This window comes from Protomyctophum bolini (assembly GCF_963924005.1).
Source record: "Protomyctophum bolini genome assembly, chromosome: 24".
NCBI classification, from domain to species: Eukaryota; Metazoa; Chordata; class Actinopteri; order Myctophiformes; family Myctophidae; genus Protomyctophum; species Protomyctophum bolini.
In genome coordinates, this window is record NC_137885.1 from 26,066,417 (window position 1) to 26,084,340 (window position 17,924).

General features: G+C 44.3%; 1 protein-coding gene across 4 annotated transcripts in view; it reads right to left on the reverse strand.

The window, feature by feature from the left end:
• Nucleotides 1–1,684: 1,684 nt before the first annotated feature.
• Nucleotides 1,685–17,924, reverse strand: part of fbxo3 (F-box protein 3) — an 18,043-nt gene continuing 1,803 nt past the window's right edge. Inside the window, exons 3-12 of one of the 4 annotated variants that reach the window (XM_080758443.1) lie at nucleotides 16,948–17,111; nucleotides 15,975–16,089; nucleotides 15,317–15,521; nucleotides 13,710–13,749; nucleotides 13,203–13,287; nucleotides 12,777–12,899; nucleotides 10,600–10,730; nucleotides 5,676–5,783; nucleotides 5,298–5,380; nucleotides 1,685–4,292 (exon numbers count right to left, since the gene is read on the reverse strand). In XM_080758443.1, coding sequence (XP_080614569.1) covers nucleotides 4,149–4,292; nucleotides 5,298–5,380; nucleotides 5,676–5,783; nucleotides 10,600–10,730; nucleotides 12,777–12,899; nucleotides 13,203–13,287; nucleotides 13,710–13,749; nucleotides 15,317–15,521; nucleotides 15,975–16,089; nucleotides 16,948–17,111 — 1,198 coding nt within the window. In that variant the 3' untranslated portion in view covers nucleotides 1,685–4,148. Of the gene's footprint in view, nucleotides 4,293–5,297; nucleotides 5,381–5,675; nucleotides 5,784–10,599; nucleotides 10,731–12,776; nucleotides 12,900–13,202; nucleotides 13,288–13,709; nucleotides 13,756–15,316; nucleotides 15,522–15,974; nucleotides 16,090–16,947; nucleotides 17,112–17,924 lie in introns of all 4 variants that reach the window. The other 3 variants (XM_080758444.1, XM_080758442.1, XM_080758441.1) reach the window with 3 other exon arrangements.

Genomic DNA, 17,924 nt, shown 5'->3' on the forward strand with positions numbered 1-17,924 from the left:
ATGATTGACACAGGGGTGAAAAATGGGTTACAAAATCGTGGGATAAAAAAAAATATATATATATATAAAAAAAGGCCTTTCACTTCATACTTTACCTCAGGACATGTGGCGGTTCTTCCACCGTGCTGGGGTGGGGTCGAACGCGGGGACGGGTCACGTCATCGCGCGGCGCTGCCGGGGACCGCGGCTGACCCCTCGCGACCCCGGTCACTCCGACGAGGAGGGGCCAGCACGACACAAAGAGCTTCTGTCCCCCGTCAACAAAGAGACCAACGATCACAGCACAAAACCACTTGTCTCCCTCACGTTAAACACACACACACACACGCACATGCACACACGCACGCACACGCACACACGCACGCACACAGACGCACACACACAGCTCTGTCAATGCCTGGGTGTCCCTGTGCAACCCCACACCATGAGTGTTGAAAGAAAAAGTACTCACTTTCTTTTTAACTTATGTAAAAAGTATCAATACTGCAATGTAGAACTATATACTCTGTTACAAGTAAAAGTTCAGAATTCTACATTTACTTGAGTGAAACTATACAAAAGTATTGGTATCAAAATGTACTTGTTTTTACAGTAAGTACCAAAAGTAGAACGTTTATGCAGAATCTCCCATTTCACAAGTTTTCAAATGTAAAAAAAAAAAAAGTATACAAATTTTGAAAACAGCTGATCTACAAGCTCACAATGCGTCGCGATGCGACGCATTGTGAGCTTGTAGATCAGCTGTTTATTTTTACAAAAAATACATTAACCACCTTGTATACATTTCGGCTAAAAAAAACAATCAAAATCTATAAATATAGTAACGATAAAGTTTTCAAATTAACATATAGTAAAAGTAAAAGTACAATATTTGGATCCGAGATGTAGTGGAGTTTAATGGAAATTGGAAAATACTTGAGTAAAGTACAAACACATCAACATTACTCAAGTAAATGTAATTTACTTGAACACTGCTCCACACAGAACCAACAAAGACCTGTCTGTCTGTCTGCCTGCCTGTCTGTCTGTCTGTCTGCCTGCCTGTCTGTCTGTCTGTCTGCCTGTCTGTCTGCCTGTCTGTCTGTCTGCCTGTCTGTCTGCCTGCCTGTCTGTCTGTCTGTCTGTCTGTCTGTCTGTTCTGTCTGTCTGTTCTGTCTGTCTGTCTGTCTGTCTGTCTGTCTGCCTGCCTGCCTGCCTGCCTGTCTGTCTGTCTGTCTGCCTGTCTGTCTGTCGGCCGCAGTTGATTTTGACAGCAAATGACATTTTTAGTTTTAGTCATAGTCTTTTGAATATAAAAATGATGTTTAGTTTCATTCGGTCATCTGGAAAAGTTTTCGTTTTCGTTCTGCTATTTTACAACATTTTTTAAAGTACAACATTACATTATGTCAGTCGTTTCTTTGCACATCTATATCATTTGTCATGCCAAAAAACACAAAGAAATCCTTCAATCACATTTTTGTGTGTGTGTGGGGGGGGGGGGGGGGGCAATTAAAACACATTCTGTGCCAAAACGTTTTGATCTGTTTTTAGCAGCACAACCCTCCTGTGCCAGGACGTAATATTAGGTTTTATTATTTTTATTTATTTCTTTACTGTTATTTTGATTTTTGATCTGCAACCCCCTCAGGGACCACCGGTTGGTTGAAAAGCACTGCAGACAAAGGCACGACGGAGACAGAGGCCCAGTGAAGAGTGCTGGTTTATTTTTTTGCCCAAAACAAATCCAACCAATCACACAATCAGATATGAACACAAACACTCCGTGTATAAAGATCGACCAATCAGAACAAAGCGTGGAAAGAGGAAGTGATGTCCCGATTGGTTCATTTTAAAGACAGGAAAACGGCAAGTGATCAGGCGGTTCATTAAAGAGGCCTTCTTAAAAATCTAATGAAAAAAAAAAAAAAAACAGGCCCATCTCCAAAATGTAAATTATTTATTTATAAACATAGACTTAAACTGTCTGTCTGTCTTGTGAGACAAATTCCAAAGCATTGTGTTATGCTTTAGCTATTGAAAAATAGCAAATCTACAAGCTCGTAGCGCGGCACTGTATATCTGTTATTTTTTAAATATCGTGAAAATGTGTCACAACATTTTTTTATATTATTTCAGAGCGGATGTTTTTAACTCAAATCTTTGTTTCTGGGGGGGGGGTCCCTGGAACAACATATTTTCAGATGGGGGTCGTCGGCCAATTAGATATAATTTTGGGGTCCTTGACATGAAATATTGAGAAACAGGTATTTCATAAAAATGTCAGGATTTAGAAGATTTTTATATTTTTTTAATTCCGAAGTCAGGCCTAAATGGGTTAAATGTCGTGGATGAAACTCATCGCTCATATTATTAATATTAAATTATATATGGGGTGTGCATCATGTGCGAGTTTGTAGATCTGCTATTTTCTGCGCAGGACAACGTGAGACGAGGGATGGGCAAGTAACTGAACTGGGAGGAACACGGACGATGATAAATAGTTGTTTGAAACAAAAATACAATAAAAATACAAATATATATACTGTATATCATTTCGTGGTCTGGTGACAACTAGCCTCTCGAGACAAATTGCAGACTCTCACGATTTTCAAATATTTCTGGCGAACCGCCGAAATGCGACAAAATGACAGCGGATATCAGCCCCCCCCCCCCCCCCCCTTTTAAATCACGTAAATTAGTCCTACTGCGAAACAAATTAGTCAAAGCATACCGAATCGAGGTTCTTAGCATAACTGGAAATTCAAAAAAGTCTATTTTAATGAAACACTTTTATTTTTTTTGACAAATCAAATGACGGCTTTGCGTTCGTTACCTTGAAGAGGCGGAGTCAAGGACTCTCTGAAGCGGCGGGCGGGTTTTGTTACGATAACAGTTCCCAAATCTGTTCTGGGTAGAGTTCTCAATTTCTGCCCCGAAATTATTTTAACGATCAATCAATCAATAATTTTCCCGCTTGTATCAAATGGAACTATACAAGCTCCCATTGATCAATATCACGATTGGTACAAAAAAGAAAAATACAAAATACTTTTTTACATAATTATGTTTTTGATATTAACGTTATAATGTCGATAATATTTTAAGTGTTTTGCCAAACACAGGTTGGGAATCGTTGTGTAAGAGTTGTGCTCTCAGACGACGCGCGTCGCACAACGTCAAAACGAAAAAAAGTGTTGCGGTCGGACGTCCGCCGCCGCTGTGGCGTACCTCTGGAAAAAGAATATCGCAGTCGCTTCGTAAAATGCCACGCCGCTCCGATTGGTCGGGAAGACGAGGCTAAGTTCTGTTACCACGGGCTAGCTAGCTTGTTTGCGCAAGACCACGTCCACTTCCATATTTACGTTTTGTGGCGAGGCAGCCATTATGGGATGTCGCTGCCAGTATGAACGCTCAAAAGTCAGAAGGTGCTTCATGAAAACGGTAGCGTGTGTAGCTTCTGGCTTCCATAGAGAATCAACGGTAGCGTGTAGCTTCTGGGTTCCATAGAGAATCAACGGTAGCATGTAGCTTCTGGCTTCCATAGAGAATCAACGGTAGCGTGTAGCTTCTGGCTTCCATTGAGAATCAATGGTAGCATGTAGCTTCTGGCTTCCATTGAGAATCAATGGTAGCATGTAGCTTCTGGCTTCCATAGAGAATCAACGGTAGCGTGTAGCTTCTGGCTTCCATAGAGAATCAATGGTAGCATGTAGCTTCTGGCTTCCATAGAGAATGAATGGTAGCGTGAAGCTTTGAATCTTCATGTCGCTGACTTCCATAGAGAATCAATGGTAGCATGTAGCTTCTGGCTTCCATAGAGAATAAACGGTAGCATGTGTAGCTTCTGGCTTCCATAGAGAATAAACGGTAGCATGTAGCTTCTGGCTTCCATAGAGAATCAACGGTAGCGTGTGTAGCTTCTGGCTTCCATAGAGAATCAACGGTAGCATGTAGCTTCTGGCTTATAGAGAATGAACGGTAGCATGTAGCTTCTGGCTTCCATAGAGAATCAACGGTAGCGTGTAGCTTCAGTAGCTGGCAGTGTGAACGCGGCATAAGAGTCCATCCGGCTGCAGAGACTTAAAGCTGACATCTAACCGACACACCACTTCCTGTCGGGTTGGGGTGGGTGGGCGGGGGGGGGGGGAGCTCGTGAGGTCGTGGGGTCAGAGGTCAGGGTTGAACCCGGGGCAGCCCCCCCCTCCGCCCGGCATGGCGTCCATGTTGATCCCTCTCAGCTCTCCGCCCTCGTCTCCCGAGTCGTCGGAGTCGTCGGCACCGGCGTTGAACGGAGACACGGCTGATCCCTGCTGTGGGAGGGACATGAAATAAGGGTCAGATCCCTGCTGTGGGAGGGACATGAAATAAGGGTCAGATCCCTGCTGTGGGAGGGACATGAAATAAGGGTCAGATCCCTGCTGTGGGAGGGACATGATGAAATAAGGGTCAGATCCCTGCTGTGGGAGGGACATTCTCAGTGTGGGGGATTGTGCAAATCAGTGTTGATTTGGTCGACTAAAACAGACGAAAGATGTCTGTCGTTTTCCACTGACGAAAACTAAATGAAAACTAAGCTATGATGACTAATGAATTGAATTGCATTTTTATAGCCCTTTTCTATGCACTACGTGCTTTACTCAACGTGCTTTACAACGGTTCATTCATCCATACATTGGGAGGTGAAGCGGCGAACAGTCGACGCCAGCGTCCTCACTTCACACCCCCCAATCCAACCCTTGATGCTGAGTGTCAAGCAGGGAGGCACTGGGTCCCATTTTATAGAGTCTTTGGTATGACCCGGCCGGGGATCGAACCCCCGACCTCCCAGTCTCAGGGCGGACACTCTAACCACAAGGTCACTGAGCTGGTTCGAACTAAAACTAAGACTAAATATACCCGACAGTTTCGTCAAGAAATAGAAACTAGACTAAAATGTTAGGAAGGGACTAGTGGACAAGAGATCCAGTATAAGTCATTTTACACTTGGTTGCATGCTGAAAATAGCAGATCTACAAGCTCGACGCCTTGTGAGCTTGTAGATCGGCTGTTTTCAGCAAGTGTAAAAACACTCATTACGACGGCATCAAGGCCCAACAGAACACATTTCGTTCGACTAAATCAACCGTAGATTTAGTCGACTAAAAGTAAACACATTCCAGGTGACTAAAATGAGACCATGACTAAAACTGAAATAGAAATGTTCTGCCAAAAACAACACTGGTGCAAATGAAGAAGTAGGTCTAGAAATAATCATTATAATAATGAAAAACAACAACAACAATAATAATAATTAATTAGCAGTAAAGTGTTCTTACCGTTCGAACCAGCGATTCTCTGAATGGAGGACAGACCATGTGGAAACGTGGAATGGCCACGTGGAATACCTCCTCCTTATTGGCTGAAACAACACACAATAATAATACCTCCTCCTTATTGGCTGAAACAACACACATAATAATAATACCTCCTCCTTATTGGCTGTACCTAGTCTATGGAATGTATAATGAATATATTTACATGTATTAACATCATTTACCTAGTCTATGGAAGGAATAATGCATATATTTACATGTATTAACATCATTTACCTAGTCTATGGAAGGAATAATGCATATATTTACATATATTAACATAATTTACCTAGTATATGTAAGGTATATTGCATATATTTACATATTATTAACATAATTTACCTAGTCTATGGAAGGTATAATGTCCCTCCATATATTCTGACGTAGTGGAGAACGTGGTGCAGCTGCTGTACTCATGAACCTTCCCTGGAGTCATGACTGGAAACTCACCTACACACACACACACACACACACACACACACACACACACACACACACACACACACACACACACACACACACACACACACACACACACACACACACACACACACACACACACACACACACACACACACACACACACACACACACACACACACACACACACACACACACACACACAGAAACACACATTTGTATGCTTCAGAGCATCAGAGCCACAATCATCAAAACGTGTGGAATTCTTTAGATGTTTTTCAACACAAATCTCAGTTTCTGGCTCAGATTTCTCCTCATTAATCACCTGGTCCACATTTATTGCCAAAGACCAGATTCTCTTCATTTTTCTTTTGATTTTGTGGGTTTTAAACTTGATGCTGTCGCTGTTGGCTAACATAATGAGTCACGTCCGAAACGGTAGAGAAATGACAGAGTTACCGTGTGGGGGTCCCTCTACTGTACTGTACTGTACTGTACTGTCACTGTACTGTACTGTACTGGCACACCCGACATCATCATATATACAGTTAACATGTGCGTGTGTGTGTTTGTGTGTGTGCGTTAGGTTGTGCACAGGTGGTGAAAAACAACCATGCTGTTTTCGTGCTCGGCCACCCAGCCAGCCACCCAGCCACACACATAGCTCCGTAAGGGAGTGGTTAAAACATCACGGTCACTGGGTGAATTAAACACAGCTGCCTAAGGGAGTGGTTGGAGCATCACTGGGTGAATTACACACAGCTCTGTAAGGGAGTGGTTGGAGCATCACTGGGAGAATTAAACACAGCTCCCTAAGGGAGTGGTTAAAACATCACGGTCACTGGGTGAATTAAACACAGCTCCCTAAGGGAGTGGTTGGAGCATCACTGGGAGAATTAAACACAGCTCCCTAAGGGAGTGGTTAAAACATCACGGTCACTGGGTGAATTAAACACAGCTCCCTAAGGGAGTGGTTGGAGCATCACTGGGTGAATTAAACACAGCTCCCTAAGGGAGTGGTTAAAACATCACGGTCACTGGGTGAATTAAACACAGCTCCCTAAGGGAGTGGTTGGAGCATCACTGGGAGAATTAAACACAGCTCCCTAAGGGAGTGGTTAAAACATCACGGTCACTGGGTGAATTAAACACAGCTCCCTAAGGGAGTGGTTGGAGCATCACTGGGTGAATTACACACAGCTCCGTAAGGGAGTGGTTGGAGCATCACTGGGTGAATTAAACACAGCTCCCTAAGGGAGTGGTTGGAGCATCACTGGGTGAATTAAACACAGCTCCCTAAGGGAGTGGTTGGAGCATCACTGGGTGAATTAAACACAGCTCCCTAAGGGAGTGGTTGGAGCATCACTGGGTGAATTAAACACAGCTCCCTAAGGGAGTGGTTGGAGCATCACTGGGTGAATTACACACAGCTCTGTAAGGGAGTGGTTGGAGCATCACTGGGTGAATTAAACACAGCTCCCTAAGGGAGTGGTTAAAACATCACGGTCACTGGGTGAATTAAACACAGCTCCCTAAGGGAGTGGTTGGAGCATCACTGGGTGAATTACACACAGCTCCCTAAGGGAGTGGTTGGAGCATCACTGGGTGAATTACACACAGCTCCCTAAGGGAGTGGTTAAAACATCACGGTCACTGGCTGAATTAAACACAGCTCTGTAAGGGAGTGGTTAGAGCATCACTGGGTGAATTAAACACAGCTCCCTAAGGGAGTGGTTGGAGCATCACTGGGAGAATTAAACACAGCTCCCTAAGGGAGTGGTTAAAACATCACGGTCACTGGGTGAATTAAACACAGCTCCCTAAGGGAGTGGTTGGAGCATCACTGGGAGAATTAAACACAGCTCCCTAAGGGAGTGGTTAAAACATCACGGTCACTGGGTGAATTAAACACAGCTCCCTAAGGGAGTGGTTGGAGCATCACTGGGAGAATTAAACACAGCTCCCTAAGGGAGTGGTTAAAACATCACGGTCACTGGGTGAATTAAACACAGCTCCCTAAGGGAGTGGTTGGAGCATCACTGGGTGAATTAAACACAGCTCCCTAAGGGAGTGGTTGGAGCATCACTGGGTGAATTAAACACAGCTCCCTAAGGGAGTGGTTGGAGCATCACTGGGTGAATTAAACACAGCTCCCTAAGGGAGTGGTTGGAGCATCACTGGGTGAATTAAACACAGCTCCCTAAGGGAGTGGTTGGAGCATCACTGGGTGAATTAAACACAGCTCCCTAAGGGAGTGGTTGGAGCATCACTGGGTGAATTAAACACAGCTCCCTAAGGGAGTGGTTGGAGCATCACTGGGTGAATTACACACAGCTCTGTAAGGGAGTGGTTGGAGCATCACTGGGTGAATTAAACACAGCTCCCTAAGGGAGTGGTTGGAGCATCACTGGGTGAATTAAACACAGCTCCCTAAGGGAGTGGTTGGAGCATCACTGGGTGAATTAAACACAGCTCCCTAAGGGAGTGGTTGGAGCATCACTGGGTGAATTACACACAGCTCTGTAAGGGAGTGGTTGGAGCATCACTGGGTGAATTAAACACAGCTCCCTAAGGGAGTGGTTAAAACATCACGGTCACTGGGTGAATTAAACACAGCTCCCTAAGGGAGTGGTTGGAGCATCACTGGGTGAATTACACACAGCTCCCTAAGGGAGTGGTTGGAGCATCACTGGGTGAATTACACACAGCTCCCTAAGGGAGTGGTTGGAGCATCACTGGGTGAATTAAACACAGCTCCCTAAGGGAGTGGTTGGAGCATCACTGGGTGAATTAAACACAGCTCCCTAAGGGAGTGGTTGGAGCATCACTGGGTGAATTAAACACAGCTCCCTAATGGAGTGGTTGGAGCATCACTGGGTGAATTACACACAGCTCTGTAAGGGAGTGGTTGGAGCATCACTGGGTGAATTACACACAGCTCTGTAAGGGAGTGGTTGGAGCATCACTGGGTGAATTAAACACAGCTCCCTAAGGGAGTGGTTGGAGCATCACTGGGTGAATTACACACAGCTCCGTAAGGGAGTGGTTGGAGCATCACTGGGTGAATTAAACACAGCTCCCTAAGGGAGTGGTTGGAGCATCACTGGGTGAATTAAACACAGCTCCCTAAGGGAGTGGTTGGAGCATCACTGGGTGAATTAAACACAGCTCCCTAAGGGAGTGGTTGGAGCATCACTGGGTGAATTAAACACAGCTCCCTAAGGGAGTGGTTGGAGCATCACTGGGTGAATTACACACAGCTCTGTAAGGGAGTGGTTGGAGCATCACTGGGTGAATTAAACACAGCTCCCTAAGGGAGTGGTTAAAACATCACGGTCACTGGGTGAATTAAACACAGCTCCCTAAGGGAGTGGTTGGAGCATCACTGGGTGAATTACACACAGCTCCCTAAGGGAGTGGTTGGAGCATCACTGGGTGAATTACACACAGCTCCCTAAGGGAGTGGTTAAAACATCACGGTCACTGGGTGAATTAAACACAGCTCTGTAAGGGAGTGGTTGGAGCATCACTGGGTGAATTAAACACAGCTCCCTAAGGGAGTGGTTGGAGCATCACTGGGAGAATTAAACACAGCTCCCTAAGGGAGTGGTTAAAACATCACGGTCACTGGGTGAATTAAACACAGCTCCCTAAGGGAGTGGTTGGAGCATCACTGGGAGAATTAAACACAGCTCCCTAAGGGAGTGGTTAAAACATCACGGTCACTGGGTGAATTAAACACAGCTCCCTAAGGGAGTGGTTGGAGCATCACTGGGAGAATTAAACACAGCTCCCTAAGGGAGTGGTTAAAACATCACGGTCACTGGGTGAATTAAACACAGCTCCCTAAGGGAGTGGTTGGAGCATCACTGGGTGAATTAAACACAGCTCCCTAAGGGAGTGGTTGGAGCATCACTGGGTGAATTAAACACAGCTCCCTAAGGGAGTGGTTAAAACATCACGGTCACTGGGTGAATTAAACACAGCTCCCTAAGGGAGTGGTTGGAGCATCACTGGGTGAATTACACACAGCTCCCTAAGGGAGTGGTTGGAGCATCACTGGGTGAATTACACACAGCTCCCTAAGGGAGTGGTTGGAGCATCACTGGGTGAATTAAACACAGCTCCCTAATGGAGTGGTTGGAGCATCACTGGGTGAATTACACACAGCTCTGTAAGGGAGTGGTTGGAGCATCACTGGGTGAATTACACACAGCTCTGTAAGGGAGTGGTTGGAGCATCACTGGGTGAATTAAACACAGCTCCCTAAGGGAGTGGTTGGAGCATCACTGGGTGAATTACACACAGCTCTGTAAGGGAGTGGTTGGAGCATCACTGGGTGAATTAAACACAGCTCCGTAAGGGAGTGGTTGGGGCATCACTGGGTGAATTAAACACAGCTCCCTAAAGGAGTGGTTGGAGCATCACTGGGTGAATTACACACAGCTCTGTAAGGGAGTGGTTGGAGCATCACTGGGTGAATTAAACACCGCTCTGTAAGGGAGTGGTTGGAGCATCACTGGGTGAATTAACCCATTCTGAACGGGAACCCGTTTTGGTGTTAGCATCATGTTATGCTTTAGCTATTGAAAAATAGCAGATCTACAAGCTCATAGCGCGCCACCGAGTGGCGCGCTACGAGCTTGTAGGTCTGTTATTTTTGAAAAATCGAAGAACGACTGACATTTTTTAGAATCTGATCTCAGGTCAGAATGAGTTAATCAGACCCAGTGTGTGTCCAGTGGAAACCTCGTATGAATCTGATCTCAGGTCAGAATGGGTTAAACACAGCTCCGTAAGGGAGTGGTTGGAGCGTCACTGGGTGAACGGAAATGAGTATATTTACTTGCGGTATACTCACCAACGACGCCCGGTCCTCGCACTTCCTCCACCTTCCCGTTGGCGTTGGTGATCCTCCAGTAGCGACTGTCCAGCTGACACGCTGCCTCGGGCAGCGCACTGCTGCTCATCTCTATTCTGTTAAACGTTCATTAATATGTTAATTAATGCACTGCTGCTCATCTCTATTCTGTTAAACATTCATTAATATGTTAATTAATGCACTGCTGCTCATCTCTATTCTGTTAAACGTTCATTAATATGTTAATTAATGCACTGCTGCTCATCTCTATTCTGTTAAACATTCATTAATATGTTAATTAATGCACTGCTGCTCATCTCTATTCTGTTGAACATTCATTAATATGTTAATTAATGCACTGCTGCTCATCTCTATTCTGTTAAACGTTCATTAATATGTTAATTAATGCACTGCTGCTCATCTCTATTCTGTTAAACATTCATTAATATGTTAATTAATGCACTGCTGCTCATCTCTATTCTGTTGAACATTCATTAATATGTTAATTAATGCACTGCTGCTCATCTCTATTCTGTTAAACAGTCATTAATATGTTAATTAATGCACTGCTGCTCATCTCTATTCTGTTAAACATTCATTAATATGTTAATTAATGCACTGCTGCTCATCTCTATTCTGTTAAACATTCATTCATATGTTAATTAATGCACTGCTGCTCATCTCTATTCTGTTAAACATTCATTCATATGTTAATTAATGCACTGCTGCTCATCTCTATTCTGTTAAACATTCATTCATATGTTAATTAATGCACTGCTGCTCATCTCTATTCTGTTAAACAGTCATTAATATGTTAATTAATGCACTGCTGCTCATCTCTATTCTGTTAAACATTCATTAATATGTTAATCAATGCACTGCTGCTCATATCTATTCTGTTAAACGTTCATTAATATGTTAATTAATGCACTGCTGCTCATCTCTATTCTGTTAAACATTCATTCATATGTTAATTAATGCACTGCTGCTCATCTCTATTCTGTTAAACATTCATTAATATGTTAATTAATGCACCGCTGCTCATCTCTATTCTGTTAAACATTCATTCATATGTTAATTAATGCACTGCTGCTCATCTCTATTCTGTTAAACATTCATTCATATGTTAATTAATGCACTGCTGCTCATCTCTATTCTGTTAAACATTCATTAATATGTTAATTAATGCACTGCTGCTCATCTCTATTCTGTTAAACATTCATTCATATGTTAATTAATGCACTGCTGCTCATCTCTATTCTGTTAAACATTCATTCATATGTTAATTAATGCACTGCTGCTCATCTCTATTCTGTTAAACATTCATTCATATGTTAATTAATGCACTGCTGCTCATCTCTATTCTGTTAAACATTCATTCATATGTTAATTAATGCACTGCTGCTCATCTCTATTCTGTTAAACATTCATTAATATGTTAATTAATGCACTGCTGCTCATCTCTATTCTGTTAAAGGTGTAGGGAAATGGAAATGGTGATCAATTTATTTTAAAGTTTCAACATGAAACACCGGTCTGAAGTTTCTGAACCAATCAGAGCGTCGCATCCCTTCAGGCGATGGGACGGTAGCTACCGCATGGTGTGTGTTTGTTTACAAATCAGATTGTCGTCTAGCTACACCAGTTTACTGTTAAGTGGCTTATTTCTACCCTATAATGTTTTCAGATACATATTTTAGCGTGATGATTAAGTTGAAACGGAGGATTTCTGTAATCATAAGCAGCTGTGTTGGACGGATGCGCAGATATGGGGAATTAAACGGATGAGCTTAATTTTTATTGGCTTTTATCGATGTGTATCTCTACACGTCATCACGCAGCACGTTTTCGTTTTAATAAATAAATAAAACAATCGTTTTTATGGCCCTTTGATATAAAAACACACAGAAATGAGAATTTTCCCATTTTTTTGGCATCCATATGATGACCACGGATATGGTCTAAAAGTGTGAAAAACGTCTTTTTCATTTCACTGTGCCTTTAAACATTCATTAATATGTTAATTAATTTAATGAATGCACCGCTGCTCATCTCTATTCTGACAGACAGACAGACAGACAGGCAGACAGACAGACAGACAGACAGACAGACAGACAGGCAGACAGACAGACAGACAGACAGGCAGACAGACAGACAGGTACCTGATGCGGTAGGTGAAGAAGAAGTGAGGAGGATGTACAGACGACAGCTCTGGGAGGAAGGAGGTGGAGACCGACACTGTGATGTCATCAGTCCTCGAAATGCAGCGCTTATCATGGACATACCTGCGCACGCGAGCGCACACACACACACACACACACACACACACACACACACACACACACACACACACACACACACACACACACACACACACACACACACACACATCAACACACTTTATTTAAATCACACAATCAATAATTCCATCAAAGCAAACGGCATGAACAATATTAGTTTGCCTCTTCTACAACAATAAAAGTTACTGCCGCGCGTGCCAAGCTGTCATTCTCTTGTATTTTATCGTACTTTTATCGTATCGACTATCCAGCATGTACTGTGTGTGTGCGCGTGTGTGTGCAAATTACCTGAAGATTTGGTCTCTGATGATCGGATATTCTCCCGTGACAACGTTGTTGACGTATGTCGTGAACCACTCCGAGAAACTACAACCTACACACATAGACACAGAGAACAGGAGGGTTTAAACTACAAACTACAGCCTTTAAACTACAAACTACAACCTGCACACATACAGTAGACACAGAGAACAGGAGGGTTTAAACTACAACCTACAACCTTTAAACTACAACCTACACACATAGACACAGAGAAGACGTTTCTGAACATATAGGCCGTGGTTCAAATATTGAAATATGTCTTCCCCGTGTGCATTTTCTTCCTGAAAGCTGAAAGCCTTTTGAGTCAAAAGGCCCAATCGAAATTACAGTTCTATAAGCCTAGTGACATCACAATATAAACCCCTCCCCTAACCATAATTGCATGGCTCCTATGAACTCCACACGCCTTTAATCAGTGGGAGACATTTAACCCGTGCATGCGTGAATCGGACACACGCGTGTCAGTCAACTCACCAGTGATAAACATGTCAATGGCTGAAGGGTCCTGAGCCATCTGATCCTACACACGCACGTGCACACACACGCACGCAGGCACGCGCGCACACACACGCATGCACACAAAAACGCATGCATGTGCACGCACACACACACACACACACACACACACACACACACACACACACACACACACACAAACACGCTAGGTTAGAACAGTGTTTGGTGTAAAACACTGAGGGAATGATATTAACAGTAATATATTTAATATATTATATGTGTTTTAAAACCTTGACAATTATATTTTCAGTGTTCAGCTTTCAGTATTCAACAGGGGTCTGAGGACCCCTAGTAGGACCCATAGTCAGGGTCCTCAGAATCACTACAGAATCTTTCTGTGATAGAAACGTCTTTTTTCACATTACATTAACAAAAATGTAACTCTCAAGAGCATAAATTAAACCCGCAAGGGTCCATTTAGTTTAAGTTTACGTTCTCAAGAGTTAAAGACCCAATAAAGGTCCATTTGGTTACAAACCGGCTCCCCATCATTTAGCTGATCGTTTAGCAGATGATCATAATCCAGAGCGAGTCATCAAGAATCATAATTAAAGCTAAGAACCAACAGTGGGATATCAATATAATGAAATTATCAGCATGCACTAGAGAGTGCCATGTCTAGTGATGCACTGAATATTCGGCTGCAGAAAATATTCGGCAGGCAATGGCTAAAAATGCATTTTCGGCCTACTCGGTTTCGGCCCGAATAGGCAGAAAATATATCACTGAATAGTGTAAATGCAATGAATGCATTCAAAAGAGCTGAATAAATGTTTTATGGACCTATAATAGTGATTATTATTTAAGTAACGTTTTTTTACATTTTGCCATAAATCAGGTAGCTTTAAGGTACGGCCATGACAGCAATGGTAGGAAGAAAGATGTATAATATTAATATTCGGATATTCGGTTTTCGGCCAACTGTTTCCTATATTCGGTATTCCGTTTCGGGCCAAGAATGTCCCTTTCGGTGCATCCCTATGTCTACATGAAATGCTATCTAAGGCTTCACTTCACACACCGTCTGCGAACGCCGCGCGTCAAAACAGCCGCCTCCGTTATTTTCAATTAACCTTAACGCACACCGGCGGCGTCCGACGCGCACTCACGCCTCGCCTGGCGCTCCGATACGCCACCGTTCTATTTTCCAGGTGTTGCCGCGTGGCAACGCCTGTGCCGTGTCGCTGCGCACCCAATGGGCTGTATTTTGCGTGTCTTAAGTACCAGGTCTTATTACCTAACTTGAGTAAACTAAAGCCCTGGAGGCGTGATCAATGCCATTTGGCTAATCTGAGTGGCCAAAGAGCATTGATCACGCCTCCAGGTCTTTAGTTTACTCAAGTTAGGGAATAAGACCTGGAACTTAAGACACGCAAAATACAGCCCAATGCGTTTTAAGTTACATAAGTTGAACCTTTATGCCTCTAAGGTCGTCGAGGCTAGGGTTCACCTGGAACCCCCCCCCCCCCCCCCCCCCCCACCCACACACACACACCCCCACACACTAAAGGTCCCCCCAGCCCGGTGGTCCGGGGGGGTCCCCGGTCCACAGAGAGCACACTGACCGGACAGTGGTAGAAGATGTCGGCCACGGCGCGGCCCTCGGTGGCCTCCAGGGCCATGTACTGGCTGAGGCCGGTGTGGAAGCAGAAGGTGAGCGGCAGGCAGTGCCTCATCCCCTTCCTGGTCTGGAAGCCCCCCGCCGCCGTCTCCACGTCCAGGAGGTCCTCTGAGCGGTAGTGGTTGGACAGGGCCATGCTGCCCATCAACCTGCACGCACACACGCACGCACGCACACACGCACGCATGGACACACGCACACACGCACACACACACACACACACACACACACGTACACACGCACACACGCACGCACACACGCACACACATGCACGCACACACGCACGCACACGCACGGACACAGACACAATTTACAATGTTACAATTTAGGCATTTAGCAGACGCTCTTAACCCATTTACCAGCTCAGTGGCCTCGTGGTTAAGACTGTCCGCCCTGAGACTGGGAGGTCGAGCCATTGAGTTATAATGGTACAGACAGACAGGTAGGACAGACAGACAGACAGACAGGTAGGACAGACAGACAGACAGGTAGGACAGACAGACAGGTAGGACAGGCAGACAGACATACAGACAGACAGACAGACAGACAGACAGACAGACAGACAGACAGACAGACAGACAGACAGACAGACGGGTACGGACCCAGGGACAACCAGTTTCTGCCCGTTGTGTATGCGGTAGGAACATCGGTAGTCATTGGGCAGCTTGCAGCCAATCTGCGCCTCGATGGCGTCTAGCTCCTCCTCTTTGGCACCCTCTGTAACAAACAACCAATCACAACATACACACACACACAGCTGTATTATGCAGGCAGGTACACACTGTAGGACAGCCAATCACAATCACGTCGCACACAGCTGCATTATGACAGATATAGGGCCCTGTTTTCCCTATTTTATTATCCCTAAACGTCTTTTTCTTTTTACTAATTTGATATTTTCTTTTTAAAAACACTATCAGTGCCGGAAGTGCTTCAAAATAGGAGCTCTGGGGTGCCGGACTTGTCTGAGCGCAAGTATTTCATACAACTTAAAGGGACACTTCACCCTTTTTGCAAAAAAATATATGTTAATGACGTTTAGAAGCTTTAGATCACTTTCCTGGGGGTATTTATGTGTGTAATATGTGGTTTTAGATATTTTAGATTGTAGCAGTGAGCCTGTTGTCTCTGATGTCATGGACACTGGTCTCACTACCTTCCTGGACTACAATTCCCATAATTATTTGGTGCACTGCTCCTCCTTGTGGATAGGGGGGAGAGCTGTATTACTGAGACAACATGTAGTCCAGGAAGGACTGTAACAGTAACTGTAACTGTAACAGTTACAGTTTAGCTATTGAAAAATAGCAGACCTACAAGCTCGTAGCGCGCCACCGAGTGGCGTGCTACGAGCTTGTAGGTCTGCTATTTTCTTTTATCGAAGAACGACTGACATAGAAACATAGCTTTTTCAGAAAACTGTCTTTTTTTGAAGGTCAGGTCAGAATGGGTTAAGTAGTATGCAAGTTCAGGAGCAAGACATGCGAACCCAGACAGACAGACAGACAGACAGACAGACAGACAGACAGACAGACGGACAGACGGACAGACAGACAGACAGACAGACAGGCATACCTTTCAGTGAAGCCAGCATCCTGGGACAGGTGTGTTGCAGGAAGCTGTTGAGCTGCTCCCAGGCGGTCTTCAGGGTGGCGTAGTCGTGGACGTAGCGACCCAGATCCACAAAGTACTGCTTAAACAACGCCTTCCACGACACGCCGCTCGCCGCTCTGTCGCTCCTGAAACACACGTGCGCGCACGCGCACACGCGTTAGCCCGATAAGATCCAACACCAGATTCTACTTAATGTCTTCTAATCTAAATCATGACAGTTTTGTGGAGAAAAAAAAAAAACTATGTTTTTAATGTCAGTGATGCTCAAACTATTTCATGTCAAGGAGCCCACGGAATTATCTGTATTTGGTCCCCGGCGACCCATCTGAAAATATGTTGTTCCAGGTATTTTTGGCTTTTCTACAGCAGTTGCTGTAAACTCTGTTGTTGGTAGTTCTCCAACTTCAGTACTAATCCATTCCTGGTTGATTGTTTTCATAATATCATAAGCCATACTGTACGTGGGTTTTGCCGTCACCGTCACTCAATGTAGCTGGCTTGGTTCAGGAAAGATGTTCAATGGGGACAACTACAGTGTGTAAATACTTTACTTACTATTGGTGAGTTTATTTGCTGTAGTTTGTTCAACAAGTTAGATTGGAGACGTGCCGTTGTGTTCTCCTGTACAGTAGCAGGACTCCCTCCTGCCCATTATTATATCCGCAGTTTGTTGACACTACAGTAGCTCTTGCCGTGATGGCATGTTTATTATTCATCTTTCTTTTTTTATATATATTTTTTTTATCCCACGATTTTGTAACCCATTTTTCACCCCTGTGTCAATCATCTAATGTGATCCTGGCCTCTACACACCCTCCACCAACCTAGTCCCCATATATGGGGGACAAGGGGAGAGCAACGGACTTGAACTCATGCTTCCTTCATGCCTGAGTGTCCAAGTTGCTCCTTTACACCTGACAGGGGGGAGTTTCCCTGGT